Source organism: Cherax quadricarinatus, chromosome 28 (assembly GCF_038502225.1).
Source record: "Cherax quadricarinatus isolate ZL_2023a chromosome 28, ASM3850222v1, whole genome shotgun sequence".
NCBI classification, from domain to species: Eukaryota; Metazoa; Arthropoda; class Malacostraca; order Decapoda; family Parastacidae; genus Cherax; species Cherax quadricarinatus.
The window spans coordinates 16097192-16119615 of record NC_091319.1 but is presented as its reverse complement, the minus strand read 5'-3'; the positions used below and the strand labels follow the sequence as shown (position 1 = coordinate 16119615).

The window sequence follows — 22424 nt, the reverse complement described above, 5'->3', positions numbered from 1 at the left end:
TGCTTTATAGTTATCTGTTTACAATAATGTCTTATCACTGATTTTGTCATTGCTTAGTTAATCTTAAGTTAATTTTAAGCCAGCCCGTAATGCTATGCATATAAATGGCTTTGGCATGCTGCTCTTACCTGTATTTTTTTTGTACCTCTGTATGTATGCTAAAATTTCTAAATAAATAAATAAATAAATAAATAAATAAATAAATAAATAAATAAGAGCTATATCAGCTTGGGAAAATAGATGGCAAGTAACATTTGCACCTGAGAAAACGTAAATGATGATGGTCTTTAGGCACTATGATGGTAATGCTGGTGCAGTAGTAAGGATGAATGGGAGGGTGTTGGCACCTGGAGAAGACGTTGATATCCTTAGGGTGAAATTTGACTCCAAACTAACCATGAAGAACTGTGTTGTAAATCTTGCAAACAAGGCAGCCAGGAAGCTTACAGCACTTCGCCTTATCTCGCATCTGCTTGACAGCAGGGGTTGCAAGATTCTGTACGAGGCACAAGTACGCTCACACTTTGAGTATGCTCCACTTTCTTGGTTTGCCTGCCCCCCCTCTCATCTGCGACTGCTTGACAGAGTAGAGAACAGAGCAAGACGTCTCATCTCTCGTCTGGACCCATCCTGGATAGATCTGTCATTTCATCAGAGCTTTCAACACAGGAGGGATGTGGGTGGCCTTACTGTTATGTACAAGGCCAATATTGTCAAAGTATCACACTTGGACCCACTTCGAGGACAGCGTGAGACAAGCTTTTATGCCACAAGACGGGCAGAAAGCAGCAACTTCACTCTGGCTGTACTCTTCTCCAGAACATCACTCCATCTGAGATCATATATACCCAGGATGACTCAAGTATGGAACACATTCGTACAGCATAATGTCAACAAGATAAAGTCAGTTGATCAAATGAAAATGCTGGTTCACTGATGGCTCCAACTTCATCCTGTTCCCTACTTGTATGTCTCATAACAATAAAAATGCTTTCAAATGAGCTGATGTAGGTAACAGCTCTTAGCTTGCCAATAAAGTTAGGAATCCTTAACCTGTAAATAGCTTGTCGTCAATAAAGCTAGGGATCCTTAACCTAACCTGGTCAAACCCTGTGTTAAAAAAAAAAAAAAAAAAAGAGAGAAAGACAGAGAGAAAGAGAAAGAGAAAAAGAAAGAAAGAGAAAGAGAGAGAGAGAAGAGAGAGAAAAGAGAGAGAGAAAAGAGAGAGAGAGAAAGAGAGAGAGAGAGAGAGAGAGAGAGAGAAATATTTTCTGTTGAGAAAAGAAAGGCAACTGTCAATAGAGAACATAATTACCAGTGCTAATTGTGATGACAGGAGAACCAGACAGCTGAGAAAAGCGATGTCTTCTGTTAATATCCAAGATAAATTGTATCATTATTCTTTTCTCCAATAAAAATATTTTAAAATGCACTGAAAGGGCTTTTACTTTTGGAAGATTTAATAAATAACCAAGAGCAATCCAGCTGTAAAATTACAAAATGCATCTTTTAAAGATATTATAAATCTAGGAAATTACACAGTACCCAGCTAGATAGCATAGTAGACTTCTAAAAGTAACATGGTAAGATCATAGTAGCATTTTCATAAGTGAGAGCGTAGTTAAACTGTAAAAATTTTAAAAATTCTTTCAAGAACATTTTTTGAAGATTCTTTGTCAGAATGTAGCCTGAAACTTGTAACTACCCATTTTTGAAACCTTAAAGGAAATGTTCAGTGATATACAATGGTTAAATTAATTTACCTGCACACAAAACTTTTAACAATGAAGGTTAAGGGAAATTCTCTAATATGTTGAAAGCTATGTTTAATAACCATTCATACTACAGATTATTGCAGCAATTGGCATATAATATTTTCAATAAAATTCAATGGGCAGGAATATAAAAATATTCAAATTCTCAACACAGGTATTTTATACCTGTTTTGTATAAACAGGATGCACAATTTTCAATGTCATCAGTAAAAAAAAGACAAAAATAAGCCACAGCAGAAAGATGATTTTTTAACAACAAATTATATACTTACAGGAAAAAAACATATGTTACTTCAAGAAAAAACAATGATGAACTTAGCTATTTAATATAGTAAAAAAAAAACCCACATTTTTGCTTGTTTGAAGTTTAGAATTGGTGATGACCTATAAGGGGAACACAAAATTGAATGACTGCACTATATATGATACATAATTAAATGCAGTTTGAAGAATAAAATGAGAAATTAGATGCAAACTGTGTCACTGGATCCTTTAGAAGGAGCAAATCTATACATTCTTGACATTTCAAGCCATTATTTATAATGAGAATAGGGCTATTACAAGAAATCCTCAAAAAAACTATACATGTTCTTAAGAATGTGATTTTAATATATTACATTCCTGTTTTTGGCCTTATATGACTTCCTTCTAAGTACTTGTCAAGTTATCAATTTTAAAATGCTAACCACTTTACAATCATTCTAGCTGCTTCTGCATCTCTACAAACTATTACTTGAATTACAGCCTCTCCTCACTTAGCGATGTACTCATTTACTGACAACTTGGACTTACGGCCAGTTCTCTGACCAGTATGCATACCTAAATAATGTATATTAGACCTGATTTCCTCAATTCTTTTTATTACAATATACAGTACACTGCAGTATAAACATTTAAAAATATACCAGAAATGTTATAAATGGTGCAAAGGCAACATTAAAACAATATCAAAGATGGGTAACACAAACCCACTACAGTATATCATTATAGTATGCTCCTCACCAAGCGACGAATTCATTTACCGACGTGGTCTTAGGAACGGAACTCTGTCGTTAAATGAGGAGGGGCTGTATATCATTAACTATCCTTTTGCCATGTAAAGGTCATTGTAAAGCACATCTCCAAGCTATCTTATAAGTCTAGCTTTCTCTCTCTCTCCTTTATATTTTCTTTGTATTTACTTCTTGACCTCTCAACACATACAAATTTTCCATATACATTCTTTTATCTTCACTTTTTGACCTCTCAATACATAAACATTTCCAGAACAGTACAGCAGTTTATTTTAACCTGAATTAAAGATCAGTCTCTTATTCTCTCCCTTATTATGAAGAGCATTTTGTAAAGTAATTTTCCTTATGAAGTGTAGTATTATAAAACACATGACATGAACAAATACCATAGTCAATGACAAATTACTGGATTAAATATAAATCAGTAGTACCTTTAAATCACTAATGTTAAATTTAGAAAACTGAATATTTGTCAAAATTATTTTTTCTTCTTTTCAGGAGTCAAATAAAAGCACTCTTAATTTTTCACCACTCATACTTTGTGTATGTACCTTGTATGCATCTATAGAGAGTTTACATTTATTTGGCAAAGAAAGGTGAAGAACTATAGATTTATTATTTACATGTATTAACTGAGTGGATGTCAGACAGAGGAGGAGGAGAAGGGTGGATTAGTGGATGGATGGATAGTCACCAAGCCAATGAGGGAGGCCCCACAGAGGAGGTAGGAAGGGGGGAAGATGTTGGATAAGAGCCAAGGAGGGAGGCCCCTCTGTCTCCCCTCGATGATTCACTGCTGCCCTTCCTGCATGTGTGAAGAACTCATTTTTTTATAGAGAGAGTGTTGAGGATCTGTACTGTAGATTTATTATTTACATTGTGTTAGTTGTTGGGTGGTTGGGTATTATTGGTAAAGAGAGAGAGTGAGTGGGCTGGCATGGGAGCCCAAGAGAGATGTTCCTGTGCATAACATGTTCAGTCAGTGGCTGAGGTGTAGTACCTTGCATCTGAGTACACTCCTCTCTCACATTCACCTACCCCTCTCACATTTACCCCACCCACCCTCTCATGCATGCTTTCACTCACCCACCCACCCATCTACCCACCCTCTTACATTCATCCATCTACCTACCTACCCCCTTACATTCACCCATTTGCCTACCCACCCTTTCACATTCACCCAACATCCACCCACTCATATTCACCCATGTACCCACCTACCCTCTCACATTCACTCACCTACTCACCCCCACACACCAATATAAACACTCATATCTACTTCTCACACCAACCCTCTCAAGCCCATTCTCTCACATTCACCTACTCAGCTTCACATCCATTTCTCATACCAACCCCTCACCCATTCACCCTAACACCTACCCATGCATCCTCCTGCCTTCTCTCATCCTCACCCTCTTATACCCACCATTTACACCCACCCTCTCTCTCACCTACCCACACTCAAACCCTCTTTCATAACCCCCCACCCCTCACCCTCTCATACCCACTACTCACATACACCCACTCATGCTTTCTGAAAGCCACCTTCTCATACCCACCCACCCATACACACAACCCCACCCACTTCCCTCACATTCCTTTTCACTCCCACCCTCTTTCACATCCATTCCTCCTCACACTCACACCCATCCATCCTCTAACCTATTCTCACTTTCTCTTTCTCACACCATCTTGTACTGTTTTATAGGTTAGAGTGTTCTTTGTGTCTAGTAATGTCTCAAAACTAACGATCATGAAAAATAGATTTCATAATTCAGAAATAAAAGACAATTGGCAATAACATACACCCCCTCCCCCTATTAGTTTGTAAATTAGAGGGTTCACTGTGTCCCTGGTACAGAGTAGTAGAAAGTACTGTGTACGTACTAGGCAAGGGAGCACAGCTATTCTTTTAACACGTGTTATAGTACAGTGGAACCTCGGCTGTCGACTGCATTACTTGTCGAATAAATCGGTTTTTGAATGAGGAATTAGAGAAAAAATGTCCTGGTTTTCATATGTTCTCTCGGTTATTGACTGACAATGTGAACGGCTAGGGTCACGTGCTCAAAGAATGTGCACTGGACAAAGACTCGACCTCGGAACAAGTACTGAAACTCAATCCTTCAAGGCTAGTACGGGTTGGTTTAATAATTTTAAGAAATGAAGTGGCATTCATAGTGTGGCTATGCATAGGGAGAATGCCAGTGCTAACAAAGTAGCTGTTGAAAAGTATGTTACTGAATTCCAAGAATATGTAGAGGCTGAGCAGTTTGTCCCCAACAAGTGTTTGATTGTGACGAGACAGGCCTCTTCTGGAAGAAAATGCCTAAAAGGACCTACATAACTGAAGAGGAAGTCAATGCCAGGACACAAGCCAATGAAAAACAGGCTCACTCTGTTACTGTCTAGTAACGCAAGTGGGACTTGAAATTGAAGCCCCTACTTGTTTATCATTCCGAAAATCTACGAGTTTCCAAGAAAAACAATGTTATGAAAAACAAACCGGCTGTAATGTGGAGGGCCAACATGAAAACTTGGTTAACAAGACAATTTTTTATTGAGTGGGTTCATGAGGTCTTCATTCTGACTGTCAAAAAGTACCTCATTAAAAAACAATAGCCACTCAGGGCCCTTTTACTTATGGATAATGCTCCTGCTCACCCTCCAAGCTTGGAAAATGAGTTGAAGGGAAGAGTTCACTTTTATAACTGTGAAGTTCTTGCCTCCTAACACCACTCCTCTTATCCAGCCCATGGACTACCAGGTCATTTCTAACTTCAAGAAATTCTACACCAAAGCACTTTTTTGAAAGGTGCTTTGAAATCACTTCAGAAACAAATTTAACCCTCAGAAGGTTCTGGAAGGATCATTTTAATATCCTCACCTGCTTGAGGCTTATAGACAAAGCCTGGGGGAAGTTTTCCAAGACCATGCAGTCAGCATTGGAAGAAATTGTGGCCTGACTTTGTGGCAGCCAGGGATTTTGAAGGCTTTGAAGATGAGCCTGAGCCAGTAGAGGATATTGTGTCCCAGGGAAAGGCCTTGGGCCTAGAGGTGACTGAAGATGATGTGGAGGAGTTTGTGGAAGAGCGCAGAACTGAACTCACCACAGAACTTGTAGACCTTCAGAAGGAGCAGCAACAGATCACAGCAGAGGAGCTATCATCAGAGAAAGAGGAGGGAAGGGATGATGTGCCCATTGCACTTGTAAAGAAAATTTGTGCTAAATGGGATGAAGTACAGGAGTTTGCCGAAAAATACCATCCAGACAAAGCTATGGCCTTCCGACTCTCTAATATGTACAATGACAGTGTAATACCTCAATTTAAACAACTGTTAAAATGGAGCCTGAAACAAACCTCACTGGACAGGTTTTTAGTGAGACAAAGAACCAATGAACCAGAACAGTGTTAGTGGTAAAAAGAGACAAAGAAGAGAAACAACACCAGAAGGACAGTTGCCTGACATATTAACAGAAGGTGACTCTCCTTCCAAGCAGTAACATCTCCCCTTCCTCTTCTCCACCTCCTGCTTCCAGTATGCCATTAGCTCTCCTCTGACAGGTAAGTGGTAGTTACATTTTCATTTACTGTACAGTATTTCGGTTAAAGTTTCTTTTAGTATTCATTTTTAATTTTATGTAGTAGTTAGTACAATTTTAATAAATTATTATAATATCATTTGGGGGTCTGAAACAGATTGACTCTATTTACATTATTCTTTATGGGAAAAATTGCTTTGGTTGTCATCCATTTTGGTTGTCAAATCGACATCTGGAACGAACTAAATTCGACAACTGAGGTTCCACTGTATTTAACATCAAGGCCCTGGTATGCCAAAAACTTGTTTCATATGGTAAGATAGCCCATAATAATTTATTACAATGCTTCTTTGAACAACTGTAAAACAGACATGTATAAACTTCATTAAAAGCTTGACCATGGGGTGGAAATTTATGGTGCACTTGGCCTTCATCATGAAATGTCCCACAGACGTAGATGCATTCTTCCAATTACTGACTACTACAACACAGGGCAAGCATTCACAAAATGGTATTTAACCTTAATAACCAACAAAGTTGCAATAAAATTAGTCTAGAATTTATTTCCACATTGTATTTATTTTTCAATGGAAGGGTTTGGAAAGTGCTATATGTACATAATAGCCATACAAGCATATGGAATTCTTTAGGAAATTTTTAATGTCCTCTTTCAAGGGTTCATCACTTAAAAACATTGTAAATGTCTGAAGAATCTATATGAAGCTATTAAGGGAATACGGTGTCAAAAATAAATATAGAAAGGCTGGAATAACATACATATATGAGGATAGAGGCAGTGGAATAATATAATACGTATATTTATGAGGCTAGGGGCCATGGTGTATATATTATGAATAGAATTCAAAGAATAGAAATTAGAAGATGGAGTAGGGTTACCAAAGACAAAATTCAGAGGGTTGAGGAGGGGTTGTTGAAGTGGTCTGAGCATTTAGAGAGGATAAAGCAGAATAATTAAGAGGAATTATAAATCCAGAATAGAGGGGAGGAGGAGTAAGGATCCTAGGAAGGGTTGGAAGGAGGGGGTAAATGAAGCTTTGACGGTTAACTGCTTGAGCATCCAGCAGACTTGCGTATGTTAGAGTAAAGTGAATGGAGACAAGTGATTTTTTATGGCTTGATGTACTGTTAAAGTCTGAGCAAGGTAACATTTGAAAGGATTAAAGGAAACCGGTTAGTCAGACTTAAGTTCTGGAGGAACAAAGTACGTACAGTGCCTGCAGTCTAAAGAGTGAGGATATTGCAGTTCAGAGGGTCATTTGAAATGTGATGTCTGTACACTTCTGACAAGACAGCTACTGAATGTGTGATGGTGAATGTTTCCTTTTTGGGTCACCCTATCTTGGTGGGAGATAGCTGGTGTGTTAATTACCTTTATAAATAACCGATAATAAATATGTATGTAGAGGTACAATTACTGAAAGAATGACTAATGGAATAAACATATATGAAAATGAAAAACCTTGAATGAAAGAACAAATGACAGGTACTGTAAATTATTTCTATATTTTCCATTTAACTACAAATCCTTTCTAGGCTAACATATAGTACAACTTCAAAAAATATGTGTACTAACAAAAATCTTCATGCATCACTTACTGATTAGTCTTTGCACAATTATCTATACAATATATATAAAAAAAATTTCAACACAATTACTGGTTTGTGGAGTTGGCAAATTTTTTTCTCTGGTTCTCCATTTTTGTCTTATGACTAGTCAGAAATGACTGAAATGACTCTAATTCTTTCTTCTCTTCAGTGTCATCTTCATCCAGTTCTTCTCTTTCTTCTTCACTTTCAGATGCATGAGACAGGAAAATATCAGTGTCTTCTCTGTAAAGATGAAAAAGTTCAATTATCAAATAAAAGCACTATGATACAGAATACTGAATGCTGAAGGGACATCAACACAGGTATGCCTAATGCAAACTACAATACATCTCTTGATGCATAATTCGATAACCCTAAGGAAATACTAGTGGTCATAAAATTCCAATGCAGCAATACAATGGCCATCTCCCATCACCCGAGGCAGGGTGACCTGAGAACACATCTTAGTCACCTCTTAGAACATACACAGCTTACAGAGGAAGGATTCTTCTCCACATCACCATGGAGATGCAACAAAATAATTTTTTTAACTAACCATCTGTCTCCTACTAAGGCAGGGTGACCCCCCCCCCCAAAAAAAAAGAAGAAATACTTTCACCATCACTCACTCCATCAATCTCTTGCCAAAGGGTGGCGATAATACAGTTCAAAACCGAAAATATCCCCACCCCTCCTTCAGAATGCAGACACTGTACTTCTCACATCCAGGACTCAAGTCTGCCTAAAAAGTTTATTTCAGAATGATACATGTTTGTACAAAGGAGTATAACAATTGGGTGTACATAACAAAAGCTTCTTCATATGCAGAGTATTTTGAACAAACTTAAGACTAACTGAAGATTAATAAGGCAAAGACAGTGCAGTAATTTTGTACATATGGTCATTAGGTGAGTTTATAATGAATACAAGAAAATTGAATATTTTATTAGTTGATGCTATATGGTTTTAATAAGTTTGGTAATAAGTTGTTCAATATATTTACAGATAGGGTTGTAAGAGAAGTGAATGGTAGGGTCTTGGCAAGAGGTGTGGAGTTAAAAGATAAAGAATCAAACACAAAGTGGGAGTTGTCACAGTTGCTCTTTGCTGATGACACGGTGGTTTTGGGAGATTCTGAAGAGAAGTTGCAGAGTTTGGTGGATGAATTTGGTAGGGTATGTAAAAGAAGAAAATTAAAAGTGAATATAGGAAAGAGTACAGCTATGAGGATAACAAAAAGATTAGTTGATGAAAGACTGGATATCAGATTGGAGGGAGAGAGTATGGAGGAGGTGAATGTATCCAGATATTTAGGGGTGGACGTGTCAGCAGATGGGTCTATGAAGGATGAGGTGAATCACAGAATTGATGAGGGGAAAAGGGTGAGTGATGCACTTATGAGTCTGTGGAGACAAAGAGCTTTGTCGGTGGAAGCAAAAAGGGGAATGCATGAGAGTATAGTTGTACCAACACTCTTGTATGGGTGTGAAGCATGGGTGATGAATGTTGCAATGAAGAGAAGGCTGGAGGCAGTGGAGATGTCATGTCTGAGGGCAATGTGTGGTGTGAATATAATGCAGAGAATTCGTAGTTCAGAAGTTAGGAGAAGGTGTGGGATTACCAAAACTATTATCCAGAGGGCTGAGGAGGGGTTGTTGAGGTGGTTCAGACATGTAGAGAGAATGAAACAAAACAGAATGACTTTGAGAGTGTATAAATCTGTAGTGGAGGGAAGGCGGGGTAGGCATCGGCCTAGGAAGGGTTGGAGGGACGGAGTAAAAGAGGTTTTGTGTGTGAGGGGCTTGGACTTCCAGTGAGCGTGCATGAGCGTATTTGATTGGAGTGAATGGAGACAAATGGTTTTTAATACTTGACGTGCTGTTGGAGTGTGAGCAAAGTAACATTTATGAAGGGATTCAGGGAAACCAGTAGGCCGGACTTGAGTCCTAGAGATGGGAAGCACAGTGTCTACACTCTGAAGGAGGGGTGTTAATGTTGCAGTTTTATAACTGTAGTGTAAAGCACCCCTCTGGCAAGACAGAGATGGAGTGAATGATGATGAAAGCTTTTCTTTCTCGGGCCACCCTGCCTTGGTGGGAATCGGCCGATGTGTTAATAAAATAAATAAAAAAGTTTGGTAGAGAAGAATTGCAGTTCTGATTATTAACCTAAGGCAGACACAATGAAATGATTAACATTTGAGATAGTGAGAGTAAGTATATATTGATTATAATGTTTTACCTACAGTGCTAGTCACAGCATAATGCTGGGTGAGCGCCCCAGCATAATGCCGTGACGAAAATCAAAGGCTACCATACAGGGGGGTCTTTTTCGTCAGTGCATTATGCCGGGTAGCAGCCATTAGCATGACGTCACAGCCTGCTGCCACACTCCACAGTGACTCCTCAGTGCTCATGTGGCTGCCATGGTGAGAGGAAGTGTTGCACTTTTGTCTCTCATCCACCCCATCTTATGTCCAGTGTTCCCTTTGGTTTTTGGGGCTATACATGTTTGATTATGGGTAAAAGAAGTCTTTAACACCTGAAACTATTGCTCAAATCATAGGGCTTCACAAAGCTGGGCACTAGACAAAAGAAGTAGTGGAGAATGTTGGTTTGTGTTAGCATTCATTGACGAACTGGGTGCAGCATTTCAAGGCTGGTGGTGGTGTTGAGTTACTGTCTGCCAAACCTCGGCCTGGTCCCTCGAAGACGACATCTGTTCGTACCTTACCTGTGTTAAAGAAGCAGTTAGAGAGTACACCTAAGATAACTGCTAGAGAGTTGAAAGAAAAAAACCCACATCTTTTCTCAGATGTGTCTGTAAGAACTGTTAATAGACGTGTGTCAGAACTGGGCTACAGTAGTCACCGCCAGGCTAAGAAACTGATCCTCTCCAAGCCACAGAAGAAATGTAGGCTGCATTATGCAAAGAAATATCTTCACTGGAATCCTCAACAGTGGTCTGAAGTACTTTGGAGTGATGAAGCAAACTTCACCGTCACCTGTAACCGTGGGGGACATGTGTACCGGCCCAGAGGTAGTGATCCACTAGACCCACGCTACACCTGTGGGACCACCAAACACCCAGACTTGCTCAGGGGTGTTTCAGTGCTCAGAGTGTTGGTGAACTCATTGTGCTTCCTCAAAACCAGTATATGAACCAGTATAATTATCTGGAGTTATTGTGTGACAATTTACCCGAGGCATTTGACAAGTGTGGGGCAACGGTTTTTATGCAGGATGGTGCACTGTGTCATACCACCAAATCTGTAGTTCACTGGTTTAAGAATTGTGAAGTGAGGTTCTTTAATGACTGGCCAGGCAATTCCCCAGACCCAAACCCTATTGAGAACCTCTGGTCAATAGTGAAATGAAGTTTAACCCTTAGAGGGTCGACAGGCCCTCTCCGAGACTTGTTCTCAGGGTCGGCGAAATTTCAAAAAATAAAAAAATATTGTTTCGCATGAAAAGATAGAGAATCTTTTCCCGATCATAATGTCACCAATAGTATGAAATTTGATGGAAAACTTGCGGAATTATGCTCTCGCGAAGTTAGCGGTCTCGACAATGTTTACACATCGGCGATTTTGCCCACTTTGAGCTCTATTTTTGGCCAATTCCAATGTACTAGTTGACAAAAATCATAACTATTTCACCAGAACTCTATTTTTTGTATTGAATGAGTACAAGAAGCCACCCATTTACCGATTTCAACTATCCAATAAAGTGGTCAGAAATTAGCAATTTTGCCAATTTCACACAAATTTCAAAAGATGCCAATTTCCGAATAGGGTCCAGAATAAACAAGAAAGGCATTCCTGGCACTAAAATAACGTTCTCTGTTCGTTAGTCACACCCCCAGGCCCCTCTTATATTTCTTTGGCTTTCCACATTCAATTTTTATTCTTACAAAAAATAGAAGATTTACTGTTATGCAGACTACTGCATTAGTGTAGAAATGATATAAATAATATCAGTGCACTTGTGAAAGAATATTAGACTCACCAGTTGACGTGTATTGGACGCTTGGCATGATTTGTTTACTTTTGAACTTTGGTAAAAATCGAACATTACTGCTACTTTGAGCTCAATTTCAAGGTACTTTTCATTGTAAAACCAGACAAAATCATCTCAATTTCTGTAATATGTCTTCCATTCTATAAAATGAGACCAAGAAAACTAGAATACAACAATAAATACCATATGAAAATACAGTACAAAGTCGCTGTTTTATTCCAAAAAATATGGTCAAAGTTTTTTTTTTCTCATTATGCACTGTGTGCTGCAGGATTTTTTTTATACTGCGCACACTGACCACATAGACCCATTCTTTCATATGTAGGCCTACCAGCTTTCTCCCACTAGATTTGAAGGCGCTAGAATTTAGGCGTACTAGTACGTCAAAAACCCTGGGTCGTAAGCCGTACTAGTACGGCCGAAACCCCCAGAGTTAATGGGCAAGGATATCAGTTCCATCTCGTGGCTGGAGGTTGCTCTACATACACGAGGCATGGAATATACCTCCCCAAACCCTCAAGAATTTGTGTAAGAGTCTTCCTACATGGCTGAGGGAAATGATTAAGAGTAAAGGATGCAGCAAAAAGCATTAAAACCACAGTAAGCGTGCAAATATATATACATATTACAATCTTTCATGGTATGTGTCTGTGTTTCGGTACATGTGTGGAGAAGAGGTGGCATAATGCCGTGACCAGCACTGAATGTTCATGATGTTGAGAAAATGCATGTATAGTTTTTACATACGTATTTACGATGAGCTGGGATAGTTTAAGGAGTTAAGGTGTTTTTTAACTGTAGTTTTAAAAATGCTACCTGATTCAGTAGTTCTGGTAGTTTTCCAGATTTTGGGCCCTTTTATGTACATTGAGTTTTTGAAAAGATTTAGCCTGACATGGGGAATGTCAGAGATTTTTGTGCCTAGTATTATGTCTGAGTCCTATTGCAACTGTCAGGAAAGCACTTCGGGTCAGGATTTATATTAGAATTGATTGTTCTGTAAATGTAGTTTGCACAGTAGTATGAGTGAATGTTTTGTATAATGAGTAGTTTTAGGTCTTTGAAGAGTGGGGGGTGGGGGTCGTCTAGTAGTGGATTGTTTGATCATTCGCATTGCAGCTTTTTGTTGGGTTATTATTGGCTCTAGGTGACTTGACATTGTAGAGCCTCAGGCACAAATAACATAGGTGAGGTAGGGGTAAATCAGTGAATAGTATAGTGTAAGTACACAGTGCTGTTTGTGGTACATAGTAATGTATCTTCGAGAGGATGCCAACTGTTTTAGATACTGTTTTTGTTATGTGTTGGAGGTGTGCTAGCCAGGCAGAAGGAAAACATTACGTTTTCTCTGGTACAGCGTTAGAGAAAACTGTATGAACCTGTGTCTGGCCCAATCGTTTCCCTTAACCCTTAAACGGTCCAAACAGATCGATGTTCAAATTCGTATATAAATAACAAAAAAGGCACAATACCGTGACTGGAACGATACTCAAATAACCCGCACATTGACAAAGTCACACTGTGACTTTGTCAATGGTCCAAGTCGGACCGAAACGTCGTCGTAAGCTTCTCTTTTATGTGCGGGTTATTTGTGCAAATTCGTATTGCTACAAAAGTAGATCTACTTTTTTTTACATATTTTCAAATATAACAAAAAAAAAATGTAGATAAAAGTTTTTTTACACGTTTCCAAAGGTAAAACAAAAAAATCTACGTTTTTTTACATACTTTCAGATGTTGAAAAAACGTATATATACGTTTGGACCATTTAAGGGTTAATACATGGCGCTTTTGTTTACGATTCTCGGCATGAATTATTCATTATTTCTCCCTTTGTTTATGATGGCATCTAAAGGTAGTTGTTAGAAACAATTAAACTCAGTGAACATGGTATGTCAATGGTAATAATATGGCTCTGGTCCACAATAAATAGGATGTGGAAGAGTTGGTGGAGAAATATCACCCTAACAAAGCTGTTGCAAGCCATGTCTGCATGGTCCAGTGACTCTCAAGCTGGTCCTAGTGCCAGTAAAAGACAAAGAAGGGAAGTAACCCTGGATAGGGCTTTGATACCTGAAGTCCTTATGGAGGGGGATTCCCCTTCCAAACAATAAACTCTCCTCCCTCTCCCCTCCTCGCCATCTTCCATATGCCAACAAATCTCTTTAGTAAAGGTAAAAGCGATTTAAATGTTCATTTATCCATTAAAATTAGTCATTTAAATTTATTTTTCATTGTTTTCTGTATGTAAAACTGTAGTTATTCTCTATAAAATGTATTTTTGTTAATATTTTTGGGTGTCTGGAACGGATTAATTGGGTTTACGTACATTATTTCTTATCGGAAATATTACTTTGGTTTTCGTCCATTTCGGATTTCGGCTGACCTTCTGGAACTGATTTGGAACGGATTAAGGACAAAAACTGGGACATTACTGTACTGATTAACAGAATGATATCTATTTTTTTTTCCAACAATCCGGCCGTATCCCACCGAGGTAGGGTGGCCCAAAAAGAAAAATGAAAGTTTCTCTTTTAAAATTTAGTAATTTATACAGGAGAAGGGGTTACTAGCCCCTTGCTCCTGGCATTTTGGTCACCTCTTACAACATGCATGGCTTATAGAGGAAGAATTTTGTTCCACTTCCCCATGGAGATAGGAAATAAAAAAGAACAAGAACTAGAAAGAAAATAGAAGAAAACCCAGAGGGGTGTGTATATATATACATATATATGCTTGTACATGCATGTGTAGTGTGACCTAAGTGTAAGTAGAAGTAGCAAGACGTACCTGAAATCTTGCATGTTTATGAGACAGAAAAAAGACACAAGCAATCCTACCAGCATGTAAAATTATTACAGGTTTCCGTTTTACACTCACTTGGCAGGATGGTAGTACCTCACAGGCGGTTGCTGTCTATCAGCCTACTACCTAGGAAAATGGTATCTATAGTATATAATAAAAAATTACACTATAACAAAATCTGAAGTTTTATTTAAAAAAAAAAATCCAAATTTTAATATGTAAAAATCAACAACAATGGTGTAATCTGTGTATGACTGTAGATAAGTTGTGTTTGTATTGTGTATGTGTGCCTGTGTACTGTATTTCTGTTATGCTAGTTTAGTGAGAGAAATTACACTTCTTGCTTCGTGTTAATTCCCAAAATCTTGGTACTAATGGAGTAACAGCTAGTTGAAGACAGTGGTGGAGGTGTTCGCTGGTCATACAGGAGCGGAACTTGTTTTTCACAAAGTTCGTAGTTGAGAACGCAGACTCGTAGGTGGACTCGAACATTGTGAGAAATGCACAACCTTTTCCGAAATTCAAAGTTGCACCAGGGTCGCCAGATTTCCCAGTCCATATGCGGCAAAACTCTTTTTCCAAAATGCCAAAAAAAGTCAACTTCATTGCACAAGTGATAATTACCAATATGAATTACCAGTGAATGGAAGAAAATATCACTATTTAGCTATGCTAGAATACTGTATTCCATTCAGTGTATGCATTCCATTCAGATAGAATAATGTATTAATCCCGCTCTTGTGTACCACCTGATCCTGAACATAGTAACACCTGTTATTTAACTAAGCTTTCTCCTGAAGCCTGCAGTCCAACTAGAACACTCAGAAGGTCCGGATTTGGACCGCGGGCTGCAATTGAGTAGCCCTTGTGTATAGTACAGTGGTACCTAGAGCTACAAACTTAATTTGTTCCAGAAGGCTGTTCGAGAGCTGATACTGAACGAATTTGTTCCCATAAGGAATAATGTAAATTAGATTAGTCCGTTTTAGACACCCAAAAATACACTTATATAATTGTTCAAGATGGGAGCTGTTCGAAACTCAAGGTACCCCTGTATATAAGTGCATGCATTTGTATGTTTATGTATACATATGTATTTGTGTATTTACATATAATTTTTTACATGTATGCATGTGCAGATAAATGCATTCTTATGCATATGTAAATGTGTGAGCAAGTACAGAGTAGGGGAGTTAGTAGATGGGGAGCCGGAGGTATTGGGTAGATGGCGAGAATATTTTGAGGAACTTTTAAATGTCGATGAAAAAAGGGAGGCAGAAATTTCGTGCACTGGAGGTATAACATCTTTTAGGAGTGAAGAACAGCAGAATGTGAGTGTGGGGGAGGTGCATGAGGCATTATGTAGAATGAAAGGGGTAAAGCAGTTGGAACCGATAGGATCATGACAGAAATGTTAAAAGCAGGGGGAGATATAGTGTTGGAGTGGTTGGTATTTTTGTTTAATAAATGTATGAAAGAGGGAAAGGTACCTAGGTCTTGGACTTTAGTCCTGAATGCCTGCACTTTAAAGGAGGGGTTTAGGATATTAGCAGTTTGGAGGGATGTCTAAACTGGCAACTCGCTTTGGACTAGTAAGTAAGTTTATTCAGGTATACACAAATACAGTTACATAGATTATCATACACAGCAGCATATGTGTAAAGTACCTAGGATAACCCAAAAAAGTCAGAGTGACTTATTTCCTTTGGGGTCCTTTTACCTTATTATAAAATAAAGGTGATAATATCTTATTATTATTCTATAATAGAGATAACATCTTATTATCATACTATTAAGACTATCTATTACACGAGGGTCATTAAAACTATCTACAATACGAGAGTCATTACTAGGAATAAGGTAAAATTACACTTGTGTTAGCTAAAAAAAATAAAAAATCATCCCCCTCCCTTTCTGTAGCTACATTCATCAGACACCTTTTGGCTCTCTTCTTGAACTGGTTCATGTTATGACTGACTTTGACATGTGCGGGCAGTCTGTTCCATTCCTTTATTGTTGTACAATAAAAGGTGTTTGAAGCCTGGCCACTGACTGTGGGTACTACAAAGTTGTGCTCTCTCCCCCGAATGCTATGATTGCTTTGGTTCCCAACCTTGACAAAATTGGCAGCAAGATATTCTGAACACTGTTTGTGAGCAATTTTAAATACATGATTTAGCTTCAATTGTTTTACTCTGTCTTCAACTGAAGCATATCCAACTGCTATAGTTCATCCTGGCCTACATGCTCTCTTGGACCCAGGTCCAGGATGAATCTTACCATTTTGTTCTGGGTGATTTGCCGTCTATCTTTCAGTTTTTTTGTCAAGGCAGAGTACCATGAAGAGCAAGTGTAATCCATATGACACTGTATAAGGGCAAGCCTCAGTAGGTAGACACTGTGCTTGTCTATAGAGGAATTTCAGTCTGGCATTCGCTTTCTTTACTACACTGTTCCCTATCAATTCTCCCGACATGCATGGATCAAAGGGAATTCCCAGATATTTTACTGAGGAAACTGAAGTGATGGGCTCCCCATTACACTGGACATTAAAATTATCTACCCTTCTCAGTTTATGTTTCATGCCAAAGAGAATGGCTTCAGTTTTCCCGAGGTGTAACGATAGTTTGTTGTCTACTAACCATTTGCTGCAGGACTTAAGTTCCAGTGTTAATACCCTAGCTATATCTTGTGGGTCTTTACCTGACACTAACAGAGCACTGTCATCTGGTGATTGCTAACTTGCAGAATGGCACCAATTTATGGATATATGTACTGTCAAACCCCAAAATCATAGGAGTTAGGCTTCTAGAGGGCCCTTGAATTTAAAACCCCCAAAGAGTGTACTGTATCATTAAATTTTATCCATACAATAAACTTTATTTCAGATCTAGTTTCATCCTTTTCCTCATCCTAATATCTGATACAGAGATGTAAGCCACCGCACTGTGTCCTCCATTGCTGACGATACCAGAATTTGCATGACAGTGTCATCCATTGAGGATACTGCAAATCTTGAAGCAGACATTAACCAAGTCTCCAAATGGGTCTCAGAAAATAATATGAAGTTTAATGAAGACAAATTTCAATTACTCCACTAAGCAGGGACCCCATGAATATTCAAAGAGAAAACACAAAAAGTATCAGGGGCCCAAGACTATTCAACTGCCTCCCAGCATACATAAGGGGGATTACCAACAGATCCTTGGCTGTCTTCAAGAAGGAGCTGGACATGCACCTAAAGTCAGTTCCTGACCAACTGGACTACGATTCATACATCAGTTTGCTGGAAATCTCTATAGCCACTCTCTTAGCCAGTGTCTTCAAAACTACCATTAAATAATACCTTTTCTCCCTGACATAACCCAACATCAGCTAAATATGTGAAAACTATAGATAACGGCTCTTAGCCTGTAAAATTTATTTGTGCAGAATAAAGTGTGTAAAAATATTATACACGAATACAGTATCATGCCAACACATCACATGGCTTTTACTCACCTGATTGCCTTTCTCACTGAGCAAAGACCTTCTTCTTGCAAGTCACGGTCAATTTTACCCAAAATGTTCTTTTGCCGTTTCTCATTTTCCAGTTTTTTCTTCCTCTTGAGTGTTTCACAATCAGCACGGTAATCTTCAAATTCAATGGCAGCTTCATCTGCAAGTCTCATGAAGGCATCCATTCCCTGTAGGATCAAATTACAAAAAAATGTACATAACAGGTAATGTCCGTCTCTTTCTAGATTTAACAAATGTGTTCCTAAAACATTAAAAACAAGAAAATATGTACATGAATTACTGTCCCAAGAGTCATGCATAGTTTCATATAGTACAGTAAAGTTGCTCATAATGAGTGAGATGTGTTCCAGAAAATCTGTGTTGCAAAAAGTGAAGAACATTATTGAAAAATAGGGTTAAGTTCCAAACACCAACTTTGCTAATATATTTTTTTACTATTGTACTACATAAGAATCTCTACAGTATAACTTACTTCATACTGTATTGTGTTTAGTCATTACCCGAAGCTTTTTAAGTGTGAGGAGGGTTAGCATGAGCTTGTTGGACTAAGGTTACATAGCCAAGGTTGATCAACTGATCCTCAGTATGAAAGTCAAGACACATGTGCAACATCTGGATATCTTTATTACAGACGTTTCGCCATCCATTGGCTTTATCAATACAGATTCTAGGACATTAGAAGACAGTAGAACTATATAGAAGAGATGAGGTAATCAGTCCCTCAGCCTTGGAGTTAATGTTCACAACATCATGGTGGTGGAGAATCTGAAGCAAAGGCAAGGAGACTGGCGTTTACAAAGGCGTCAGTGGATAGGGACGTGTAGCAGACGAGAGCATAGTCACTGGTAGGCAGGATTCCCCAGTGGAAGTAGGCCCTACCCAAAGGGATGGGTTAGTTGTAGTAGCCGTGAAGAAGGTCTTGTAGATGTCCTCTGAACCAACATTCCATGATGTTGCAGTGTCTGACAAGTTGTGCAAAAAAGATATAAAATACCGGCAACATGAAAGGTTAGTTGTAGTAGCCGTGAAGAAGGTCTTGTAGATGTCCTCTGAACCAAGATTCCATGATGTTGCTGTGTCTGACATGCGAATAAACTGAACATAATCACCAATTTGTATTAGACAAATAGGCACTTACCACACCTATACCAAAAGCACACATACCAAAGATGAACACATTTGATAAAACCAAAGCAAAGAAAAATATTACTGCTCCATCTGTTATGGTTTTTTTTTTTTTAGGTTTTTGGATGTGAATCTGGCAAATATATATTCACTGTATTCATCCCTGGTGCAAGTAGATTTAATACATTTTAGCTCACTAGAGTAGTAGATAGCAGTACAGGTGTGTTATCTATACTATAACAACAATTATTTCTTGGGAAAAATTTAGTTTTTGGAGATATTAGCAAAAATAATACTGTACATTAATTTTGGCATGAGTGGCACATCACAGCCAATCAGTGGTTTGTAATGAACAATGTAAAACCTGGCCAATCACAGCAGCAAAAACAAAGATGCATCGAGAGCAAAAGCACATCATTCCCTTATAAGGTTATGTTAGGTTGGGTTTCTTTAGGTTAGGTTTGGTTTCTTACTATTTCTGCAAAATAAAACTATGTCCATGGCATAACTCAGCTAAAGTTAGTCATTTTAAGGACTAAATTATTGATCAACTCTGAGCAGGACCTGAATTTAATGATGACCCTTGTAGTGTAAATATTATGCAGAGAATTCATAGTGTGGAAATTAGGTGTGGAGTTACTAAAAGTATTAGTCAGAGGGCTGAAGAGGGGCTGTTGAGGTGGTTTGGTCATTTAGAGAAAAAGGAACAAAGTAGAGTGATTTGGAGAGCGCATAAATCTGTAGGGAAAGGAAGGCGGGGTAGGGATTGTCCCCGGAAAGGTTGGAGGGAGGAAGTAAAGGAGGTTTTGTGGGCGAGGGGCTTGGACTTCCAGCAAGCGTGCGTGAGCGTGTTAGATAGGGGTGAATGGAGACAAATGGTTTTTGGGACCTGATGAGCTGTTCGTGCAAGCAGGGTAATATTTTGTGAAGGAATTCAGTGAAACCAGTTAGCTGGACTTCAGTCCTGGAAATTGGAAGTACAGTGCCTGCAGTTTAAAGGAGGGGTTTGGGATATTGGCAGTTTGGAGGGATGTCTATGCTGTCGTATCCGAGAGCCTCCACAAAGATAGTGATTATGTATGAATGATGGCGAAAATGATGAATGATATATATATATACAGTGGACCCCCGGTTTACGATATTATTTCATTCCAGAAGTATGTTCAGGTGCCAGTACTGACCGAATTTGTTCCCATAAGGAATATTGTGAATTAGATTAGTCCATTTCAGACCCCCAAACATACACATACAAACGCACTTACATAAATACACTTACATAATTGGTCGCATTGGGAGCTGATCGTAAACCGGGGGTCCACTGTATATATATATATTATATATATACATGTGTGTACATACATACATACATACACACAGTATATTTTGAAATAATACACTTACTTCTCCAGTAAAGGCTGAAACACCACAGGCTTTAATAGTACTGTAAAACTCCTCTAGTGCTAACGACAACGACCTGGTCAAATTAGCTGCATATGTTGATTCTGATGAAAGAGCATCATAGAACTCATCATAATCTTGTAACCAATTCTCAGCATACTTGCAGTCAACGATGTCAATCTTGTTCATTGCAATTATGAAGGGAAGTTTATATTTATAAAGTATTGAGCAAGCATAAAGCATATTAGACATAAAAGTTTGTGGATTTGTAGAGCGAACAGTATCTAGCACATAAATGATGATAGTCGGGTATGTGGCTGCTAGTGCCTCAGCAATAATTGACCCAGAAGCGGACCAGTTAAATACTTCTATCTGACCAGGTGTGTCAAATATGATATAGTCTACTTCTTTTTCTCTCTTTGCAATGAGTTTTAAAACATCATCAAACATTGTTGAGAAAAGGTTGAGAGAGGTGACAATTCCACCGTTAGGGCCAAGACCATACTGCTTCATAACCTCCTTATAGTTCACAGTATCTCGTATATCAATATACGACATATATGGGACACTATCCACTGCTGGGTCCAAGTTGATAACATAATGTGGCTTTCTAATATTCAAATGAGAGTCGAGCCTCTTCACAAACGAGGTCTTGCCGGAGCCTGCCATGCCGAGGACAATTATACAAAGAGGTTCTTTTTGTTTTGTTTCACATGAAGATCCAGACATTTCCCTTCCATGTGAGGCTGCAGATGCATGGGTACCATCACTAATACCTGAAGCTACACTCAATGTTGCTCCTTCATCACGACTCTCTACCCTCACTGCACTGGCTCCACTCTCTCCAGGACTTTCACAGCTCGGTATTATATTCATCACTGCAGTTTTATTCGTATCCATACCACCTGTTAAGTATAAGAACTTTAACTTTCGTTAATCTGCGTCAATTCCAACTTTTCTAGATGCTTTTGTTGGCGTTAAGGTCCAACAGGATGTGAGCCGTGAAACCAGTCTGGGGCCCTATAATATACAACAATAACAACAACAACAACAACAACAACAACAACAATAATAATAATAATAATAATAATAATAATAATAATAATAATACTACTACTACTACTACTACTACTAATAATAATAATAATAATAATAATAATAATAATAATAAAATTTTTTATTTTTGACATGATACATGGTTTTACAAAGGAATATAATAGTTGGCTGTACATGCCAAAAGCCCCTTTGTACGCAGAGCACTTCGGGCAAACTTAAAATTAACTTAAGATTAATAAGGCCATAACAGTTCATATGATCATTAGATGAGTTACAATGAGTACAAGATAAGTGAGTATTCTATAAGGTAATGTTATATGGCTTTAATGAGTCTAGTAGATAATTTCAGTATAGAATAAGTACAGTTTTGATAGAGTTTATAAAAAGTACAGTATTACAATTTAGAACAAGTTAAAACAGTTTACAATATGAAGTATTACAATTTAGTACATTTTAAAACAAAATTGAAGCATAAGCTTGAAGTTATGAGTAAATAGTTGAGCAATCATCAGCAAAATACAATAATGAAGTTGAAACATTTAAGTTCGAGGTAAATTATCAA

At 38.3% G+C, this 22424-nt stretch overlaps 1 protein-coding gene across 1 annotated transcript; it reads right to left on the bottom strand.

Annotated features, from left to right (window-relative positions):
- Positions 1 to 1809: 1809 nt before the first annotated feature.
- Positions 1810 to 21829, bottom strand: LOC128693338 (GPN-loop GTPase 1). The gene is made up of 3 exons (XM_053783012.2): positions 20810 to 21829; positions 18266 to 18450; positions 1810 to 8183 (listed from the first exon to the last, which is right to left on the bottom strand). The coding sequence occupies exons 1-3, from the start codon at positions 21704 to 21706 to the stop codon at positions 8006 to 8008; spliced, it is 1260 nt and encodes a 419-aa protein (XP_053638987.2). The 5' UTR covers positions 21707 to 21829; the 3' UTR covers positions 1810 to 8005.
- Between the last annotated feature and the right edge of the window lie 595 nt (positions 21830 to 22424).

Bases quoted from the DNA above. Each gene is read 5' to 3' on its own strand.
- LOC128693338 (XM_053783012.2), bottom strand. From the start codon at position 21,706: ATGGATACGAATAAAACTGCAGTGATGAATATAATACCGAGCTGTGAA. The intron at 18,451-20,809 runs GTAAGTGTATTA...TTGATCCTACAG, and splicing joins TTTCAGCCTTTACTGGAGAA to GGAATGGATGCCTTCATGAG. The intron at 8,184-18,265 runs GTGAGTAAAAGC...TCATCTTTACAG, and splicing joins TCAGTGAGAAAGGCAATCAG to AGAAGACACTGATATTTTCC.